General features: G+C 41.5%; 1 protein-coding gene across 9 annotated transcripts; it reads right to left on the reverse strand.

The window, feature by feature from the left end:
* Positions 1-720: 720 nt before the first annotated feature.
* LOC121698116 (ubiquitin-protein ligase E3A-like) lies at positions 721-19,670 on the reverse strand. Of its 9 annotated transcripts, none has more exons than XM_042079902.1 (12): positions 19,650-19,670; positions 17,729-17,773; positions 15,893-16,212; positions 14,027-14,853; positions 11,765-12,196; positions 10,744-10,888; positions 10,449-10,654; positions 9,822-9,986; positions 7,040-7,195; positions 6,861-6,937; positions 4,393-4,536; positions 721-3,144 (listed from the first exon to the last, which is right to left on the reverse strand). In XM_042079902.1, coding segments are annotated over exons 2-12 (2,595 nt in total). In that variant the 5' UTR covers positions 17,731-17,773; positions 19,650-19,670; the 3' UTR covers positions 721-3,023. The 9 variants fall into 9 exon arrangements, with proteins under 9 accessions (XP_041935836.1, XP_041935834.1, XP_041935830.1 ...); XM_042079900.1 differs by lacking the exon at positions 19,650-19,670 and adding an exon at positions 19,404-19,643; XM_042079896.1 differs by lacking the exon at positions 19,650-19,670 and adding an exon at positions 19,352-19,643 and having other exon boundaries at positions 6,861-6,934.
* Positions 19,671-21,474: the final 1,804 nt, after the last annotated feature.

The raw sequence follows: 21,474 nt of genomic DNA on the forward strand, positions 1-21,474 counted from the left end.
CTCTGTTGACTGATGGGGTCAAACATTTGTGAGCTGAGCCATTATGACTTGGCAGAGGATGCTGGTGAAGCATGATTTCTGAAGACACAAGGTACGTAATTGGAAATTGTGCTCTGGGGTCATTAGACAAAAATCTTTCATATTTCTACAAATTAAGAGAAATTCAATAAAATGACCCCTCCCTGTGGGATTAAAGCACTGCACTGATTGGCTATAGTTGTTCATGGCTCTATGCAAGCCACTATCTTTCTCATGTTTGGAGCCAGGACTGTGCATGCCCACTCTTAAAAGGAATGTGTTAGAAACAACATAGAGATGTGTTAAAAACAACACAAGTTGTGTTATTTTCAACACATTCGTTTTAAAGAATGAACACGAAGAAGTGTATGGGATTACAACAACAGACTTTATCTTCAAGTTAGCCTCCTATGTTTTCAGGAGTACCACCTGCTTGAGGATGAACCTCAAGGCTACTTGTTACAGTATATGCCTATTTTTAGTGTAAACAAAAGGGTTTGCATCACTGAAAAGATACTTTTCAGTGATGCAAACAGTTCAATACTTTTTTTTACCACTTGTAATGTTCAGAACCTCTAACAAACCTTTTCTGTAGTACAGTAGTTAACTGAGAAGGGCATTATAGATATAACATACTGAAATTGATCTACGGGGATGCTGGTGATAGTGAAAACCAGAATTTACTCATCATTAAATACAAGATGGAAAAAAGCAGTCACTTTTATTTAGCATTATGTTTTTCACACCACGTGATACTTGAAGCCTTTTTGTTTCTCCCCTTTAGATTAAACCTTTTGTTTATATTTTTATAATTTCAAGAGCAACAGTCTTCCAAAAAAAACACATCTACAAGGAATGGCTTCCGTTTGAGAACGCAACCTGACATTTTTCTCCTGCATGGCTCTAGAGTCCTTTTAAACTGTGGGAGGTTTAGGGGGGGGAGCAGCAGCAGCGGTATCATCATCAGCATCGTCACCAGCAGTTCGAAAAGGAGAGGTACTCCAGACGAAACAAACAAACCCAAAACAAAGACGCAAACATGAGAGCAGTGGCTCAGAATGCTTACGAGGAGAACTGACAGGCTGGGTCCTGACATGCAGTTGGGCATTTTTGTTTTGTTTATCCTAGTGGTTCACCGGACATAGGCTCAAAAGAACCAGTTTAAAAAAACCCTCATTCTTTCAGGATGGTTCCTGTAATGGTTGCACTGTTCAATTTCCAAAGCTTTGTTAGAATCCATGCAATATGCCAGTTTTAAGGATGTAAAAGTTATATTGCTATATTTACCATGGTTAAGTCAGGCATCTTCAGCAACTGAAGAGGGTTGCCTTTGCAAAACCGTTACATATATTTTAGATATCATTGAAAGAAAACACAAGAATGTGGGTTGTTTAAACCTGGTCTTTACCGGGGCTTCTGTATACAACATACCATAATAAAAACTGGCGTAAAACTCACAGATTGTAAATACTACTACTGTCAGATGCTACCACATTATGCTGCTGCAGACTGGCATTTACACAGGCATTTATGCCATTCTAATAGACACAGTCACCAGTTATTGTTTAAGTATAGTCCCATTCCATACACAATTTACTGTTGACAAGGGAACATTTCACAGTTAGCTTTATAAAAAATAATACAAAAAATAAAAATAAAATACAAGTGCCACTTTTAAATGTTCAGTTATGGGAGACTATGTTTAGTCTAGATCCGAATCCAAAGCATCTTAACATTGATAATTACTGTAAATAATTGTAACGCCTTACTGCATGAATACTCCCTTCATTTGGCAAAAAAGAATGAATGTAACAAATAGCTAGACATAAAAGTGGAGTCTATTTCAATATAAACGTGTTTAGGAAAACATGTGAAATTTAAACATGGGCATACCATTTAGACTTCAGAGTGGTGCTTGGGAAAGGAAAGCAAGAAACAGGTGGAAACTGGACGCTTCGACAAAACATTCGAAAAATGTCTAAGTGCACTTACACAATCTCTGTCAAGAAAATAAGTCCAACTCCTCCATGGTGCTTTCAAACACTTTTGTTTTTCTACTGTAGAAAAATGGATCTTCCAACAAAATGTCCCCCAGACATATCTTTGCTTTGTGTTCTGTTTTCCTCTTCCCACTGTTTGACATTTGAATGGGAATGAAATCCATTAAATGTACGGCCCCTCACAGTGACTTAATGCACGTGGGTACAGATAAGTGAAGAGAGAGAGAGAGAAAAAGAAAAGGGATCGATATGGAAGTGGATGGGGGTGGGTACACAATCTGAGAACAGGAGGAACCAGAACCACATGCAGAAAAGAACCCAAAGTTCCTTTCTTATACCCACGTCTTACATACATCATTACAGCTCGTTTTTTCCACACATTTATTTTGGTTTTACCACATCTCTCTTAAGTATGCATTAGCCTCATTTCTTTCCTATGGGGGGGGGGGGGGGGGGGAAATGAAAAATCAGGCAGTTTAAACCTTGAAATAAATAGTGAGGAAAATGTTCTGTACATATGAGATGTGTAACACATTCACATAAGGATGATTGAAGGAGTGGTTGGGTCACGGGCGTGTAGAATTTGATCATATGGTCTGATGCGCCATTGAGTCAAGACAATGGTATTTTGGAAAAGAGAAAAAAGGGGTATGGGGTTAGGGGCTAGGGAAGAAACAAAAAGGACAACTAGAGCACGCTAACTTTATGCGCCATTTTGGACTCCTCCTGTTTAGCTTTCATTTTGTTGCATTTTGCTTTGTTTTTTTTTTTTTTTTTTTCTTCTGTTTCGGTTCTTTTAATTTCCTCGTCTTCAGAATGTGAATCATTTCCTCTTTTTTTGTCGCTTGACACTTGTCGCTTCAGTTTATTTTTGATGTAAGATAGGGACTAGAGAAGTGTGCGTGTGTGTATGTTTATGTGTGTGAGAGTGTGTGTGTGTGCGTGTGTGTGTGTGTGTGTGTGTGCGAAAAGGAGTCCGTGGTTGTTTGCTTGAGCAGGGCGAGCTCAGAGCATGCCGAAGCCTTTGGCGTAAGTGATGGCCTTCAGCAGTCTGTCCCGCAGTTTCTCCTTGGTTGTGTATTCAGGAAGGAGAAGCACGTTGAAGCAGGTGTGGGACGTGGGTAACCTGCAGATACAAAGGCAGAGTGAAGCATTGAAAACACATACAAATGGCAAAGTAGCCTGACTGGTAGTTGAAGTCAAATATCAACAGCCCTTCGCCTGGAAATGCAGACTCTGCCTTTAATTCCATGTTTGGGTTAGAAAGGAATCTGGACGGATATTAGAAACCATATGCACAGCAATACCCATCCCCAGGACACCTGGGGTCTCGTGAGCAAATGTCGTATGGACCCTTTCAACAATAAAAACAAAAACAATGCTTGAACGTTCTATTTGGGCCCCAATCTACTTCCTCTGCATTAAGATAACATATGGAATGTTAAAAAGGAAGTCTTGTGGGGCCAACTATGATGCTGAGAATGGAACTCTCTTGAAAGGGTCTATACAAAAAAACATCCATCTTTCTCGCTCAGCATCAGGTATATGAATCTATATGAAGAGTGAGATGAATGTGAAATTGTGCATGACTTCCCAGCAACTTCATATCTGCTGTGTGCACATTACGAATGATTTCATCACAATCAGAAGCAGTGCAACTATGCATATTATGAGTTTGTTTAGAAGTCTGTAGGCCCCATGTGTAATAACTTTTACATCTCAAAATTATTTACACAATATTCAGAAATGGGCTTCATAGGAAATCCTCTTCAAGGTCTGTCCAGAGGAACATCTGACTGTGGCAGGGTGGTCTGGATCAACACATGATTCATCTATGCTAGGTGACCGGGTGTGTAATGGCTTTTTGATTTATTTATGTGCCGTTATGAGTGGAGTTATGTTGCTATATTGTTCAACTGCTCATCAACTGCCACACCAAATTAATAGCCCCTGCCACTCCACTGATTTTCTGCCGTTTCTACTGTTACTGAATGACAAAATGTCACTCATTTTGTATTTATTGCATTTACATTAGATAAGAACATTTGCACCTTGCATTCCCTGAAATGTCCTTTTTATTGCTTGCTTTTGCCATTTTGTCTCAGTCCAAACATTGAGTAGCCTTGGCCTATTTCCATTAATAAGCATATTAAAATGAGCAGTTGAGGGAGGAAGGGAAGGAGGAGTGTGGAGATTATGCATGTTTGCTCCATTTGTCAGATAGGATGTACAAAGAAATCCTGCATACTCATGGCCATTTGAATTGTATTGGGCAAACACCGCTTTTTAGCTACTTACGTGTTGTGTGTCTATTTATTATGTTCTAATTTAAATTCAACAAGGCGTTGTCCATAAGGCCCCAGGTGTTCCTTACCTGTCGGTGTCAGGTCCGTTCTTGGCGATGATCATCTTGAGCTTGCCCAGCCCTCCTACAGGCGCTCTGTCTGTGCCGGTCGTGAACTGAAGAAATAGCCTCTTCTGCTCCTCACCGAACGAGTGCAATGTCTCCCAGAAGTCCCTGCAAAGAAAGTCACCAAAAGGGCTTTAGCTATGCGTAACTATTATTTTGTGTCATACATTTTTGAGACAAGATTATTTAGCTGTTAAAGCAGCTATGTGTGAAAAGTTGTGAGCCTTGAAGGTTACATAACTATGGAATAAAACATACTAATTGTATTATCAATCAAAATAGTCATTCTATATTTGCAGATACAGTCCTGCTTGAAAGTATGTGAACCCCTTAAACAGTTTGGAGTTTTCTGTTGTTCTATCGTGATTTTCTTGATACATCACCACCAGTTTTTAAATGGGACAAGTTTTGAATGTTCTGTGCGGGAGCAAGATGAGGTGCGTTTGCAGGAGAAACAGATGATTCACTGCTCTCCCGCAAATGAAATACATGCGTAAAATAACACAGAAATTAAAAGTAGTGTACAGTATATAATTCTAGTTGAGACGGATATTGTCGTTTAGGCCTATGTGGGTTCTTTTCTACGTGGGTTTCAATTCTTTCCTGCTGCTCTGTTGTCAAAACTCGAAATCGAAAGCATGACAGAGGAAGGACACCACTACGCACTTCAGATGTTTGTGCATTTCTACAGAACGGATGCCAGCTAGCATAGCTGTGTTACAGTAGCCTACATTCAGAATCAAGAAACTTAAAATCAGACAGTCTTTTTCAGTTGAGTGCTCCTTTTGAGAGACAGAAGGCAAAACTGAATATCCCTCCTGCATATCTTGCAGGCTTTTTGCGGGCGGGAGCGGGGCCTAATGTTGCAGATGCGGGCAGGAGCGGGACTAAAAATGACACATTATTGCAGGAGCGGCGGGACAGAATACTGTGGGAGCGGGACTGAAAAATCCAGACCTCAATTCAATAGAAATGTTTCGGCTAGATCTGAAGCGGGCAGTACATGCCAGTTGTCCCTCCAACCTCTCTCAACTGGCTGAGTTCTGCAAGGAGGAGTAGGCAAAAATGTGCAAAACCAGATGTGAGACACTGGTTAATGGGTACAGAAGACGTTTGGTTGAAGTAGTGGATGCAAAAGGAGATGCTACAAGACATGGGCTCACATACTTTTGCAAATGTCATACTTTGAGTTTTTGTGAACTAAACCACATTTGTTAAATATATAATGAAACTATATAACTTTCTTTTGTTTCTGTCTATTATTTGGAAGGTCAGCTTTACAAATTGGGGTTTGGATGTGCATTAAATAAGGTTATTTTGTTTTGATTTTTGTAAAAAAAAACAAAAAAAACAACTGACCATGTCTGAGAGTTCACACTAGGGCTGGGTGATATGGCTGAAAACTATCACAATATAAGTATTTCATATCAGTCGATATCGATATTTTTTTAAATTTTTTTTAAAAAATCTATTTCAGATAAGGACCAGAAGTGAAAAAAAGTTCAAATTAAACACTTTTATTTTAAACTTACCCTTCCTCTGATTTTAATTACCTCAGTTATCAATCAAAGCAAACAGGGAAAAGAAATAGCAACACAATCATGAAAAACACTCAAATAAATAAATGTGCACATAAGTCTGAATAAAAAGCAGCACTGGTTGAAGCCTGGAAATATTGTAAACAAAGTAGCTTAATTTGCTAGTTTATCATACTTTGTCTACTGGTTAGACTGTTCAGTTTCCCCACGTGTGTTTAAGTTTCAAATTAATATCTTTTCTTCTTGGGACAGGCCTGTTTGAGTCTTGGAAAGTACTTTTCCATTTGCATTGGGATTGAGATGATTAGAATTTAGCAGTCAATTTGAATGCAACAGTTTTGAACAAATTCGTGCAGCTTGCTAATGATGCTAACCGGATTTAATAGCAATTTAGCTCGATTGCGAATATTTGGATTACGTGCATGCTGAGGAGGGATGCGCCTGTTGGGAGAGAGAGAGAGAGAGAGAGAGAGAGAGAGAGAGAGAGAGAGAGAGAGAGAGAGAGAGAGAGAGAGAGAGAGAGAGAGAGAGAGAGAGAGAGAGAGAGAGAGAGAGAGAGAGAGAGAGAGAGAGAGAGAGAGAGAGAGAGCGAGCACGGAGCAAGGACTCATTGAGAGAGTCTGTGTTGAGGTAGGCCTACTTCTATCGCCTACTCTGGTAGAGTTGCACATAGCTACAATGCAATATTTAGCCTCTTTATTTATGGACAACGTAAGGAGGTGTGTGTTGCTTTTAATTATCGAATGTTCTATCGAACATATTTTTTATTGATATCGATTACATGTCTATTGCGATACATATCGCTATCATTTTATCGCCCAGCCCTAGTTCACACACTTTCAAGCAGCACTGTGTGACTAATACCTTCTCTATACATGCCAACAGACTGCTTACCTAATAATTCGGCAGTCTCTACTATAGCCTCCGTCGTACTCTGTGGTTTCTTCAAGTGCTTGAAAGTCTAGGTTCTGCTGGAATCAAAAGCAGACACAATAGATAGGGTTACAAAAACACATCTATGATTTCTGAATGTAGAGGAAGTGATGCAAAGTGGTGTATGTCCCTTAACTTACCCTGCTTCCACAGATGAGTAGCTCAATCTCTTCAGGTCGAAACAAATACTTTAAGGGAGACTCGTTTGTCACCATGTGGAATCCTCTCCTGAAAGCCTTGAACTGCTTCTCCACGCTCTTGTTCAGCATGTACTCTGCATACTGGGCCACGAAATCCTGTACAGAGAGATAGAGATAGAGATAAAGAGATAAAGAGAGAGAGAGAGAGAGAGAGAGAGAGTGTGAGAGAAAGAAAGAAAGAAAGAAAGAAAGAAAGAAAGAAAGAAAGAAAGGAGAAAATGTGCAAACGTTACAACAATACATCTCTGCAGTTCAGGTTTTACACAGAGGGGATATATGTAAATGTCAAAGTCAAAGTCAAAGTCAAAGTCAGCTTTATTGTCAATTTCTTCACATGTTCCAGACATACAAAGAGATCGAAATTACGTTTCTCACTATCCCACGGTGAAGACAAGACATATTTTACCAATTTAGGTCCACAGACAAACATAACATTCAAGTAAACAAAAAAGTAAGTAAATAAGTAAATAAAAAAGTAAGTAAATAAGTAAATAAGAGGGCACATATAATAATGAAAAAATAAGAGCAGCAAAATGTGGTTGAAATTGTGCATAGACAGTCAATAAAAATACTAGTGCAAATACAGGCCAATAAAAGGCTTGGGTAGTTCTGTTTGACCTAAGTAGGAAGAAAGTGACATAGTGGTGCAAGTTATGTAAGAGCAGCAGAAGTGTTGTGTTTTCAGGACAACAACACCAGTTGTAAAGTGTACAAGTGTGCAAGTGTGCAAGTGGAGTAGTGCAGGCGGCCATTTTGGATTCCAATGTCCAGGATGTTATGTAGCTGAGGGGGGAGAGGAGGGAGAGAGTTCAGCATCCTTACGGCTTGGTGTATGAAGCTGTTGGTGAGTCTGGTAGTGCGGGAGCGCAGGCTTCTGTACCTCTTCCCAGAGGGCAGTAGATCAAACAGATTGTGAGCGGGGTGACTTGCATCACTCACAATTTTGGTCGCCTTGCGGGTGAGGTGGGTGGTGTAAATGTCCTTCAGGGAGGGGAGTGAAGCACCAATAATCCTTCCAGCTGTGTTCACTATGCGCTGCAGGGCTTTCCTGTTGTATTCAGTGCAGCTTCCGCCCCACACAGCGATACAGCTGGAGAGGATGCTCTCGATGGTGCCTCGGTAGAATGTGGTCATGATGGCTGGTGGAGCACTTGCTCGCCTGAGTTTCCGCAGGAAGTACAGGCGGCGCTGAGCTCTCTTCGCCAGTGATGCAGTGTTGGTGGTCCAGGAGAGGTCTTCACTGATGTGCACCCCCAGGAATTTGGTGCTGCTCGCTCTCTCCACCACAGCACCGTCGATGGTCAGTGGCAGGTGTTGGGTGTGACCTCTCCGGAAGTCAACAACAATCTCTTTGGTCTTGCTGACGTTCAGCAGGAGGTTGTTGTCCCTGCACCACGTGGTCAGATGGTCGACCTCCAACCTGTATTGAGTCTCGTCGCCCTTGGTGATGAGACCCACCAGAGTTGTGTCGTCAGCAAATTTCACTATGTGATTGTTGCTGTAGGTTGCAGTGCAGTCATGCGTCAGCAGGGTGAAGAGCAGCGGACTGAGCACGCAGCCTTGGGGGGCCCCTGTGCTCAGTGTGATGCTGCTTGAGGTATTGTTGCCAACACGTACTACTTGGGGCCTCTGACAGAGGAAGTCCAGTAGCCAGTTGCAGAGGTAGGTACTGAGTCCCAGTTTGTCAAGTTTGCAGATGAGTTGTTGTGGTATTATGGTGTTGAATGCAGAACTGAAGTCTATAAACAGCAATCTCACATATGAGTCTCTTTTTTCCAGGTGGGTGAGGGCTGGGTGGAGGGCAGAGCAGATTGCATCCTCTGTAGACCGCTTGGCTCGGTATGCAAACTGGAAGGGGTCCAGGGTGGGGGGGAGAATGGCTTTGATATGTGACATGACAAGCCGCTCAAAGCACTTCATGATGATGGGTGTCAGTGCCACAGGGCGGTAGTCGTTGAAGCAGGATGGAGCAGTTTTCTTCGGCACAGGTATGATGGTGGCAGCTTTGAAACATGATGGGACGATGGCTTGCTTCAGGGAAGTGTTAAAGATATCTGTGAAGACATCCTTAAGCTCCGTGACTAAATGAGTTAGGACTTTATGATAATTCATGTTATCTGTTATTCATGTCATATACATTCATTCAAATATAATTAAGTTAACGGCAAGAATCAAGAGTAAAAAAATAAAACAGAAAAACTTGTTGGAATATCTGACAACAGCAAAATGAATTGATTTCAAATGGAATCAGAGCATTTATGCTTTTAAGACACTGAAGCCTAAGACTATAATATTATTTGTGTGTCTAACTTTTCCATGTCTAGCCATTTCAGTTAAACATATGCATGCTCTTCTCCAACGCCAGGTTACAATCCATGAGGAATTTTATGAATGTGAAGTGGTCTGGTTGTGCAGTGTCTACAAGACATATGTTCACAAAGCCAGCTATCATAAAGACCCAAGAAGAAGTGAAGATGAATGATTTGCAAACAATGTTCCATATTTTCCATTTGCTTTCGCATGTCATAGACATGCATGCAAACATATAAATAAATGGTAGATAATAGTAACAGTTAATGATAGGTCAGCCAACTGACTAATCGTTGCTAATCATTGCTAATCGTGACTACATCCAATTTACTTTCTGGTACCCCCTGACTTCAAAAGGAAGTCCTCCAATAATAATTCAAATAAAACAAAATATCAAACTGGGCTCACTTACTTTTCTGTTGCTGTTGGTAACGGGGATCTTGTCACCATTTTCTCGTAAGTCGTACATGAGGGTGTTTCCAAAAAGGTCTGTCTGGGAAATCTGGAAGGTGATCATCATGTCCTCCTCGACTGAGCCCTCATACTCCATCAGCTCTTTCAAACTCTGAGACAAAACCTGCAACACAGCACACATTTAGGTGAGTCAACATTGCTCTGTGCACTATTACAGGAGACAACCAGCGATAGGCGATATTTCGTAATTTAGCAATTACTTCACTATAAAACTCTTACCATCATCTCCCGCCTATCAACTGAGGTTTATACACTGTGCTGCGGTAAATAGACTGGTGCAGTCAATACACACAGTTTTTTTTCCATCTGCATACAATACTGTCGTGCAGCTAATAGACAGGAAATTCTGTACTCCTGTACAGTACTGTAAATACAACACAAACACTATCTGTAGCGGAGTACACCACATGTAAGTGCAAAGATCATATTCAAGATAAAAGCATTGTAATTAGGTCCCTTGTATATTCTTGCATATTGCAGCAAAGTTTAACTCACTGGATGGACAAAAAGTCACACGATATATGCATGTTATCAAAATGCACTTCTGTTTCAGAATGGCACGTACCGGATGTGAATCGGCCAGGTCCCGGAAGGTCCCCTTTTTGCCCATGAGCTTCCTGTAGACCACCATGGGGAAGTGAACGTCCAGGATGCAGTTGTTGTAGATTGCCAGGCCCAGGACGATCCCGATGAGAGTGAACTGGCCCTCATTTTCAAACGATGATGGGTTGAACCAAAACAGCCTTGTGCTTTCATCATACGAGAACATTCCTGTAGACATCCCCAGTTTACAGTTGTTCGCAAACACACAACTGATATTACAATGCTATAAAAAGTAGGTTTAGCGGACATCAACCTACCGATATCTGGGTTGAAGATCTCCTCCACCACCAGCTGGAAGAACTCTTTGGACACGCCGCCCTCGTCGACACCCTGCTCTCCTTCAAACTCTACGTACAGCTGCTTCTTCAAGTCGGCAGGATTCTCCATGGCGATCATCTCAAGCTGCAGAAGATGAGGAGGAGGAGGAGGAAGAGAAGATGGCATCAGAGCCTGGTCAGGGAACCTGGCAGCTCAAACTAATTGAACTGATGAGGAGCTGAACGACAGCATAAACAAACTGCACCCACAGCAAACACACTGCCAACTACTCAAAGTGCAAGCCAGCACCAGTGGTGGCTTAATGAATGCAAGGGAAGGCTCTAGCAATACACACTTTGACAGTCATAACTTCATCATTAAGGACAAAATATGTGTATAACTCCCGTAATTATAAATATTTTAATCACTCAGGTATCATATTTGACCATATCAAAGCGTGGACAAATCACTGTCTACACTTTATAGAGCTCAACAATCCCGCCCCTCCTCCGAGAGTACATATTTTAATTTCCAAGCAAAGGGACAACTCCCATCAGCCGTTGCGAAATACATTTCAAACATTTTCCAGCCTAACGATAGTTTAACATGCTTCCAGTGGCGGGAGTTCAGGCATAAACATTTCCATGGCAACGGTGATCTCTACCAATCAAAAGCTCTGCTTTTACAGGATTTTGGGTAGTGTAGTACTTTCCCATTGAATCGCGAATAAAACACATTTTTTATCAAAACAAGGTTGATGCCCCATGAACTTTTGGTGTCTATATGAGCATATACAATCGCTTAATCATGACATAGCTGGTTTTGAGTCTACCGTAGACAGTTATGACTTTATGGATTATTATCCAGTTCTCAATGGAAAAGAATAACTTAAATCTAGCGTCTGGAATCGGAGGGGGACGGGACTGTTGAGCTCTATAGAGTCGACTCTAAACCAATGGAAAATCTGACATTCACTTTTAAGTTAGAGACGTGTTTCTAAGTGTGGACGGGGACACTCACTCTGACGAGCGCATCGTCGATAATGTGGTCTCGCCGCACTTTGAGCCGCAGGTAGGGGTTGAGCTGCTGCCCCTGCACCAGGCTGTAGAGCACGGTGATGCGCCGCTCACTGTACATGCGGATGCGGTTGTCGTAGTATAGCCCCAGGTTCTTGGTGACAGCGTTGAGGATGAACGGACACGTCATGAAGGAGAACTTGTTCTCCGTCTCCACCTTGAAGAAGGTGTAGTCCTTGTCCATCTCCAGCACGTCGTTGAGCGGCTCATTGATGAACTCCTCGAAGGGGATGAGCGGCCGGCGGCAGTCGGACACCCGTGCGCCCAGCTCCGTTTCCAGCGGGTCCACGCGCGGCCCTTTCTTGTTGCGGCGCTCCTCACCCAACAACTCCTGTAGCGTCAGCTCGCTCGACTCCGGCAACGGCTCCTCGTCCTCCTGGAGCCACGGCAACGACGAGACACACAGAGAGGTGGTGAGAGGAATTGTTAACCGGGGGTGAAAAGATTCAGAGCACTCAATTCCAAAAGTGGCTCCTCAACAGACACAAAACAAGACAAATTAAGACAGGAATCCATTCATGGTAACAGAATAACAGTTAATATCAGTTAACGCAGTTGTAGTAGTGGTTCCTCCAACTACTTTGACAACACACACATAAATGGAAAATAAACAGATGAGCAGTATACACAATTCCAGTCATGGGTCCTCATCCTTTCAACAAGAGATATCAATGACTCAGACAGAACGACAATTGGACACAAAGCTCAATTGATATTAAAACAAATCTTTCTTGGGAGGTTGGGTTTTTCAGTCATTTTCAAAGGGCTAAAATGGTATGTGGGGTAGCTAGTAGGGCCTGGAAAATCTATGTGGAAGTAGCTCATTGTATGGGTATTTTGTGTACAAAGTGGCAGTGTTGTATCATAAAAATAAAATAGTATACATAGGTATAACAATGTTACTAATTATGTGAATTTATTTATGAATGTATAACACACTAGGCCTAAATGATCACACTCTGAGCTATTTCCACATAGATTTTCATGTTCCTACTAGTTACCCCCAAATTGTATTTTATTTCTATGAAAATGCCCCGAAAATGCTATCACAAAACGAATATCTTCATGTTCCTATGTTGTGGAGAGCTAAAATATTGGCAGAACATAACATACCTAGATAAAATACTGAATGATGCCATGTGGGTAGAAAACATTTACCTCAATATCACTCTTTTTGGACATTTTTTTCCGAATCTAGGGCCTTTTATAAAGTCTTTGAGCATGCATGACATTTTAATATCATTAATCAATCAACAATCAATCAAACTGAGAACATGTTTGTCAAGTTTGGTAAGGCAAGGAATAATACTTTTATACCCAAACATGGCATAATTATAAATATCATGGCATTAAATTAGCTATTAGCTCATATTTATCCAATAGATATTAGCTTTGGGACCTAAACATTGTGTAGACAAACTTAGAGCAAAATCTGAGACACAACCAATTTCTTGTATTCTGTCTGATTTGACTCAGAATGACCACTTTACTACTGTACAAAGTAAAAATGTCAAGTCCGCTTTGTGAGGACAGGTGAATTCACCCTAATGGCCTGTTTCTGGAAGCCTCCATAACACATTACACAAGTGTCTTCTTGTCATGGCCTCTTGCCATTACAAGAAGACACTTTACTTTTGCATGATGCAACAAGACTAGAATGGTCATTCCATGTCAAATTAGAGAAGGTTGTTGCTGCACCATCTCGGTTTTGTTCAAACCTTGTCTATAACTAATGGGTCCCAAAACCAAGGACTTGTAAAATACTTCTGTCCAAATCCTACGGCAAAATCTGACGCTGTGTGCCAACCACTTTCCTACATTCTGTCTGATTTCACATGGAATGTGCTACCCTGATATTAAAAATGTTATAATATTTTCATTCTATTAGTACCGATAGTTCTTCTTTAAGAATAGGTTGTTAATCACGTTTTAATAAAAAGCTATTTTTTAATCATTTAATAAAAAATATATTTTAGGTTTCAAGGTTCAACTCATCTAGGCCTATTCTGACTTCCAACTACTGATGTTAAAGGTTTTTCATTATCGTTTCAGCATTGGTATCAAGATAGTTAGGTATGGTATTGTCTCAAAATCATACATTTGGTATCGCAACACTAACTAACTAATTAACTGCAGCTACACAGTGGCCTTTTTCCAAACAGGACTAAGGTGATGGGCCTGTTTTATCCCCTGTGCTGTTTGTTACCTCCTCATTGTGCTCTCTGTCCACGTCTCCGCCGAGCACGTTTGCATAGTAGACAATCTTCAAGCACTTGGTGGCAGCCACCACGGCGTCGTCGTCGTTGACCAGGTTGCGGTTGTTGAACTCGTTGCTGATGACCTTGTAGGTGATGAGCTGCTGGAAGGTCTCCATCATGCGTCGGATCTGGTCGGCGTGGTAACACGCCCAGAGCCTCGCCAGCTTGGCCTGCGCCGGGAGCGGCAGCTTGCTCATGGCCTTGCAGAACTGTGGCAGCGCAATCTCCAGGTACTCGGGGCTGTGCAGGTTGCCGTTCTCCATGACGATGACGAAGAGGTTCAGGTAGTTGGGGTCGCGCGAGTACACGTTGTGGTAGGTCAGATCGCACTCCACGTTGGGCGACAGGTAGACCAGCGCATTTAGGAAGGCCGCCTCCACCTTCTCGTTGGACAGGAGGCGGCCGTAGACGCGGCGGACTGCTTCAATGTCCACAGACACCTCATCTGGGCCCAACTTCTGCCCGTCCCCCCCTTCGCCTGACCGCGATGACGAGGACGCCTCCAGGTCCGTGCCGCCACCCTCCTCCATGGCGGTCACTGAGCAGGCACCCCCTGAGGCCGCCTCCTTCTCGTCCTCGTCCTTGTCCTCATCTTTGGCCTGCAGCGACTTCAGCTCCTCCTTGGTGTGCTGCTTGGAGCGGCGGAAACTCTGGACAAGGCCCTCGGCGCTTGAGAAGACGCGGCCAATGACGCGGATTAGCGGAGAGTAGTCCTCCTTCTCGCCGCAGCTCTCCAGGATCTCGTAGACCTTCTCCTCCGTCAGGAAGTTCACGTCTGGAACCAGAAAGAGAGGGCCGTATGTAGTCAAGTTATTTTCAGTGTGGCTACACTGGCCAAAGGCCAATCTCCCGCTTGTGACTTCACCCCCCCCCCCCCCATGGTATGTTGCACCAGCCTTAATATACACTTCAGATAATCCAAACACAGAACTTGTATCTAGACAATGCAATTTCATCTTTAGTAAGAATACTAAGGACCATGTTGCGGACATTTGGGAAGGGGAGCTACACAGAGAAGTCGCCTTTGCCTGTAAGCAAGTTCCCAGGACACCTCAGCATAATGAGATTCCCCCATCAAAAAATAATATACTCTATAGAATGACATTTCATGCACTCCCAGATGTCAGATGGATATTCTCAGAATGACAAAGCACACTTATGGGTAGAGGGCTACACCTGGTGCATATGATTACCGTGGAATATAGATGTGTGCCAGATAGAAATCAAACATGAGAAATACATGTTTCAGTTGGCAGTTGGATATGTCACTGCTGCAGGGCTCAGGAGAATGGGACAGACATAAAGACAGACCTGTCTTTTTCAATGCCAGACAGACGGACAAATGCAGACTCAAAAATAGTTTACAGCCTGTGACATTCACAAAGAACCCAGAGTGGCCATGACCCAACACAAGACAAAGGCAGAGAGTGCACCTTGGGTGCAATAGGCTTTACTGGTGAGCCGCTCACTAGAAGGTTCTAGAACTACAGACACTCAACTCCAGCTACCAACAAAAGAAAAACACCAAAATATTATGAGGGAGGCAAAACCTGAGGGACTCGTTACATAATTAAACCTCAGTGTTGTACATTTTTGTTTATTTACACACAGAGAGACCAAAGACACACTTTTACAAGGATCTTATTTTAACAAACTGCAAATATAAAAAACCATACAACATACTGCCTTTCCAACTCTGAATTGGGAGAGTAGGCGGCTGCACAGGAAGCTTTACAAAAAAACAAACCAAGTAGCCGAAGAGCCTTCATTATATTTGAATGGTGGCACCATGCTGCCTGTGTTGCGGCCCTCACCTTTGAAATCCTCTCGAACTGGGTGCAGTTCCTTGTGGTTCATCTTGCGGTTACCGCACGCCATGTTGTGATGTCCAGCACTGTTGAAGGAGCTGTTCTCCAGGTAAGCAGAGCTGGTGCCCTTCTTAGAAGGGTGGGGGTCGCACAGTTTGGCGTTGACCTTGTAGAGCTCCAGAGCTTTGACCGCCGCTGCATTGTTGTCCATGCGGTGGAAGCTCGGGCTGGAGGCACAGCAGTCATTGCTGCATGACTCGTTTCCACAGCCTTCCGTTAACTGGTGGTAGTAACGTTCAATGAGATGCTTGGCGGCTGCTCGCTTCCTGTGATAAGAAGATTGGGACCAAGCGTTTGGTTATTCAACAGAAAGGGAATCCTGTGACAGACATTAATCATTAAAAATCTAGAAAAAAAGCAAACCACAGACTGACAAAATACAATTTTTCAAAATGGTGTCAACAAGTATGCACAGGACACATTGAATGCTGCCAAATGTAATGTTGTAAATGACCAAACTGGACAGCATTCACAGAGGACAAACAATGATCATGGATGCTAAAGCACCTAATGATGAATTACTTGCTTGTGATTTAATAAAGTGAACCAGTTTGACTCTTGGCAAGTATGTGGCAAGTCTGCATGAAAGTCCATCAAAAATCTACACCGGGAAAATGTGATGGTAGTGAGAGTGGTGGATTTAGGTTCAGTCATTGCTCACTTATGAAACCCTTACAGCATCCCTTTATCACACTGTGCTGAAAAACACTCAGGAACCACACATCCTTGCACCACACAAAATAATGAAAATCGTATTACTGGCACGATTGAAATAAATAATTAGTGTGCTGTTTAAAAAGCAAGTTAAGTCAACAGTGGTGCGCCTCTGCTCTCCTGAGGAGTGCAGTCACTGGACTCACAGACAAAGAGGAACTATATGCAGACAAACAGGAAGAAAAAGCAGCGGGATGCCTGCGATGCTAAACCTAACCTCTGGACATTGCAGTCAAAAAGCAAGAAGCATTTTGGCAAACAGACTTATTTTACCTTGCACATAAGTACTCAGACATTGGAGTATAATGACACACAACTGCTATTTCAGACTGATTGTGGGTTTGCCGAACCCAGATGAAGGTCTAGGAGTTGAAATGTATTGATCTGCTTGCCTATGCTCTGAATATATACACTTCCTTTTTTTTTTTACCAAAAAGTGCCTTAGTTATGGCTTGCAAGACTTGTTTTCCAGTTTCAGATTCTCTCAAACACACACATTTTTAACATAAATCATACATTCCTCCTACTTCTTGAAATCTTTGAAATAGAAATTTGGACAGAATCAATAATGGGAAAAGGATTTTTGGAGATGTACCAGTAACGTTTCATTTTTACCGACTGATTTGCTCAAGCATTTGTATATTTTTCACATGCAAGCAAACTCATTTAATACACAAACAAAGAAAGACCACAGAAGAAAGCAAAGAGTAAGCCAACAAAATCATAGAGCATGGGAGAATTAATACAAAAAGATGATGCCAACACTACTCCAAGCTCTTATTAGACTTCAAAGGAAGTTTATACCTCTAACACAACTTACTTTCGGCTTGCTTCTGTGTTTTCAAATTTTCTTATACAGTAAGCAGCATAAGGGATTGCACATCTGAGATTCTCTCTGACACGCACTGATTTTTAATAGAAATAATTTCTCTAACTTCTACATTCATAGGCTACATCCGTTACGCGTGCAGAATGGGGGAAACAATCAAAGATGATGCCAACACTGCTTGGAGTATGGTCCAAGCTCTTGTTAGACTTAAAGGAAGTTTAACAGCTAACACAACTTACATTCGGCTTGCTTCTGCGTTTTCAAAGATGGACTCCTCTTGTAATCTATTGGGGAGATTTAAAACGCAATAAAAATTAGTCAGGTTCCGTTTACGACAGATACTATTGCATTATGGATTGGAGCATGGCAGTTGCTAGTTTACAATCAAGATTGTACAGTGAGAACACAAAACACCTCGCACGACCATGTCAGTTAACTATCAAGTGGAATAGGTGAGATAAACGGTGTTTGACCAAATAGATCTACACACTACATAACATCGCAATGTTTAAAATAAAAGGACTATCATTGATTGGAAGCTGGCTAGTCTGCCCAGCTAACATTAGCTACCTCGCTATGATGCAGCAATTTCAGGGAACCGCTTGACAGCTAGCGATAGCCAAGTTGGCTAGGACGGTTGATTAGCGGTAGCTAACTACTGTAGTCATTTAGCAAAACTACGCTACCATTACAGTAATATCCCTGCTGCTTAGAAGGCGGTCTACAATGGCAGACCGTAATGTCATATGGTATTGTAACAACACAGTGTCACATGTCTGCTAAGCAAGTGATCCCAATATATTGTCAACAACACGTACATTGCAACACTTTATTGGACTATTAGCTATGCTAGGTATCTAGATAGCTGACTAAAAAACATGCACATTAGCATTAGCCTACTAACATAGCTAATGCTATCAAACATTCACGGAAAAACATCGACATGCCAGCCAGGCAGGTGCATGGATTTAACTTAACATGCACGTTCATTTAGCTATCCATCCAACTAAAACTATTGCAACTGTTTTGTACCTTAATAACTTCTGAACTGTTTGAGGCGGTAACGCTGTCTGCTTGCAATCTATATAGTTTTCGATCGCTAGAAATTCAACATAAAAACATTAGCTAGCTTAACGTTACCATTTAGCTTACAAGCTAACAGATTGATCCCCTGTCAAATGCCTTGATTGCACGCAAAACAAATCTTCCAGGCGGTAACGAACACATAACGTTATTGTTCTTGTAAAACAGTTAGCTTCTACTGCTGTTGTTTGAGACGGCAATAGAAAACAAACTGCATGCATCTAAAGTTAACAAGCTAGCTGTATAAGTTAGCGAGCTCGGAGATCTGTTCGAGACAGACGAGTTTAATGGAAAACAACGTAACTGTTCATTAACGACCTAATGCTACACGATGCACTTAGTAGCCTACATATCTGTATTCAATTGCTGTGTCCTGGATTATAGTGACGGTGTTGCTGGAAACACTAACGTTCGCTGCTGATACTGTCGATAAGTTCATAAGATTCAACTATACACAAACTTCGGTTAGTGCTAGGAAGCTGTGCTAACCAGCTAGGTTTCTGTGAAGGCCCCATGCCCAATCGGTAGGCTACATAGCAAGCTAACACTATCGAGCAAGTCTGACCAGTGGTGGTATAATAAAATAAAATAACGTGGCAACTCAATATAAAACCAAATGCAGCGTAGAAACCCACTCAGACCGCTATGATCCACCAGTCCAACCTGACCATTTCCAGTTGGAGTTATGGTGCGTCCCCTTCTCTTGTAAGACAACCTTTGCTAAAATAACATACAAGTTTCCCCGCCAGCCGCCGCTGTCGCTTAAAACTCAAGCCGACCTGTCGTATCCTCCTGTGGGGTTGGATTCGGCCTGTGGTGGCGCACACTCACAGTCCTCCTTCTCGTCGGAATTCATACGAGACTTGATCCCTCAGTTGTTTGTGCGTGTTTGTGTTAGAATTTGCAATTCCGCCACAGATCGGATGCAATCCAGCAAAATCAAATTTAGCTCCTGCAACGGGTCTTAAACGATGGTGTCAAATGCACACACAGATCTATGCAACTTCATTTAAAGCCTGTTTCACTCTCTGTTCTGATATTACTATCTTCTGCCATCTTGACTTCCATAAGACTCACCGAATACCGGGGGAGACATCCCAGCATGCAATGTTACTGCAAGACTGTTTTGTTCAAAATCAAGTCTGGCACCAGCAACGAAGAAATTCTCTGTGCAGTGCACGCATAAAGCTGTTTAGGCCGTAGGGTCGTAAAAAATGTTCAAATAGGAGCAATGAACTGTAGTCGTCACCTCAAATACCATTAGATTTGAGCTATCTCGTTCCTGGTAAGCATACAAAAAAGGGAGAAACTGAAACATTTAATCGTGACAGTTGTATTCAGCAGTCACTGCCAAATATTGTGACTGCCCAGATACATTTTGCTGCAGTGGCTCTGAACATTGAGACTATACAAATGGTTGATTTTGATTTATTTACTTATTTATTTTTTATTTAAAAAGGTGATTTTGTCAGGCTGTTTGGTTGGTGTTTGTTGCAACCAAAAATTGTTGGAATTCTGCAGGAATTCTGAATTGTGGCAGAAATTGAGTGAATTTGACTCTAGTAACCAATTGTAGGCCTAAATAGTGCAGAAATTCGATGCATTTTCTTGTGTAGTCTAAATAGTGTAGTAAGCTAATATCAGGAAATTGCCAGCCACATTTACCAGAAATGGAAATGGTATCGTTTGAAAAATACACACACAAGCTCACAAACATCTTTGATCCAAGCTCACAAACCCTGATTAGGTTCTTGAGTGAGGTAAGCAAAATGTGGCTGGGTACAATAATTAGTAGCCTACACTTCAAAAGAAAAGAAGAATGAAAAGGCTGCTGAATACAACATTCAGAAAGATTGAACTGACAAACTTTCACTTAAATGAATAGGCCAATGGCCTCATTGTGGGTTTGTGTTTCATCTGGGGTGTTGTTTGAGCATTTTCAAAAAGTGTGTAAAAACTCCATCTGTATAGGCCTAACTAATTCATTCTCCTTATAGTCACAGTCTTTTTATATGTTTATGGTTATTGATATTATGATGATTTGTTATTGTTACACATTTTGTTTAATTTATGAGGGATCAGAAACAGTTCAAATAACAAAAACAAAACAAAAAACAAAACTGGAAATTAACACAGCCTACAGGATGTAGCCTAACTGAAAACAAACCAATTTCACTTGTTCCTGTGAAAACAGCATTTTGATTTTTGGATAACCACTGGGACAATATTTAATTCCAAACTTTTCTTGAAATATTATTCAAAAGTCAGGTATAGGAAAGTCACTAATGTTCCCCAGACCCATTGATGGGTGCAATGTCTTAAGTCTAACTGAAGCTAATTCAATATAAATAACTAGATAACTAAAATCAATTTTCTAATTTAACTCCATGAAAAACACCTGAATCACAAAAAAATCTTTGTGGCTTATAAATTAGGGTCCTATGTCTTTTTTCAGGGAAGGCCTTTGGTATTTCAGACAAACAATGCCAAACTGCATTTTGCACATATTAAAACAGGTTTCATAGTAGAGGGGTCCAAGTGTCTACAGTCCCGATCTGTCACTTTTGGTGTTCTATGGAATGAAAAACACAAATAAGAAACATCAAATTCAAAATGAGCATGTATTTTTCACAAAAAAGTAAACATTAAAATGCACAGAGACAAAGACATTGATTGTAGGTACAATCTAAAAACTCTTTAAACAAAATTGCCTGAGATCATTTGTAAGTTGTCTACTGTACAAGCCAATTAAGCCCGTATGACATCAGCAAGTTAGCTAAGCTAACTAACTGACCCATTGCTTGGTCAATAGTACCATCATTTGAGCATAATAAGTTGGGAAAATTCTGTCCAGCAGTTTGCAAGATCCTCTGGAAAATAGACATATTTTAGAGTGATCAAA

The sequence above is a fragment of the Alosa sapidissima genome, chromosome 23 (assembly GCF_018492685.1).
Source record: "Alosa sapidissima isolate fAloSap1 chromosome 23, fAloSap1.pri, whole genome shotgun sequence".
Lineage (NCBI taxonomy): Eukaryota > Metazoa > Chordata > Actinopteri > Clupeiformes > Clupeidae > Alosa > Alosa sapidissima.

Bases quoted from the DNA above. Each gene is read 5' to 3' on its own strand.
- LOC121698116 (XM_042079895.1), bottom strand. From the start codon at position 19,428: ATGAATTCCGACGAGAAGGAGGACTGTGAGTGTGCGCCACCACAGGCC. The intron at 7,196-9,821 runs GTAAGTGAGCCC...CTCTCTGTACAG, and splicing joins TTACCAACAGCAACAGAAAA to GATTTCGTGGCCCAGTATGC. The intron at 4,537-6,860 runs GTAAGCAGTCTG...CTTTCTTTGCAG, and splicing joins AGAGACTGCCGAATTATTAG to GGACTTCTGGGAGACATTGC.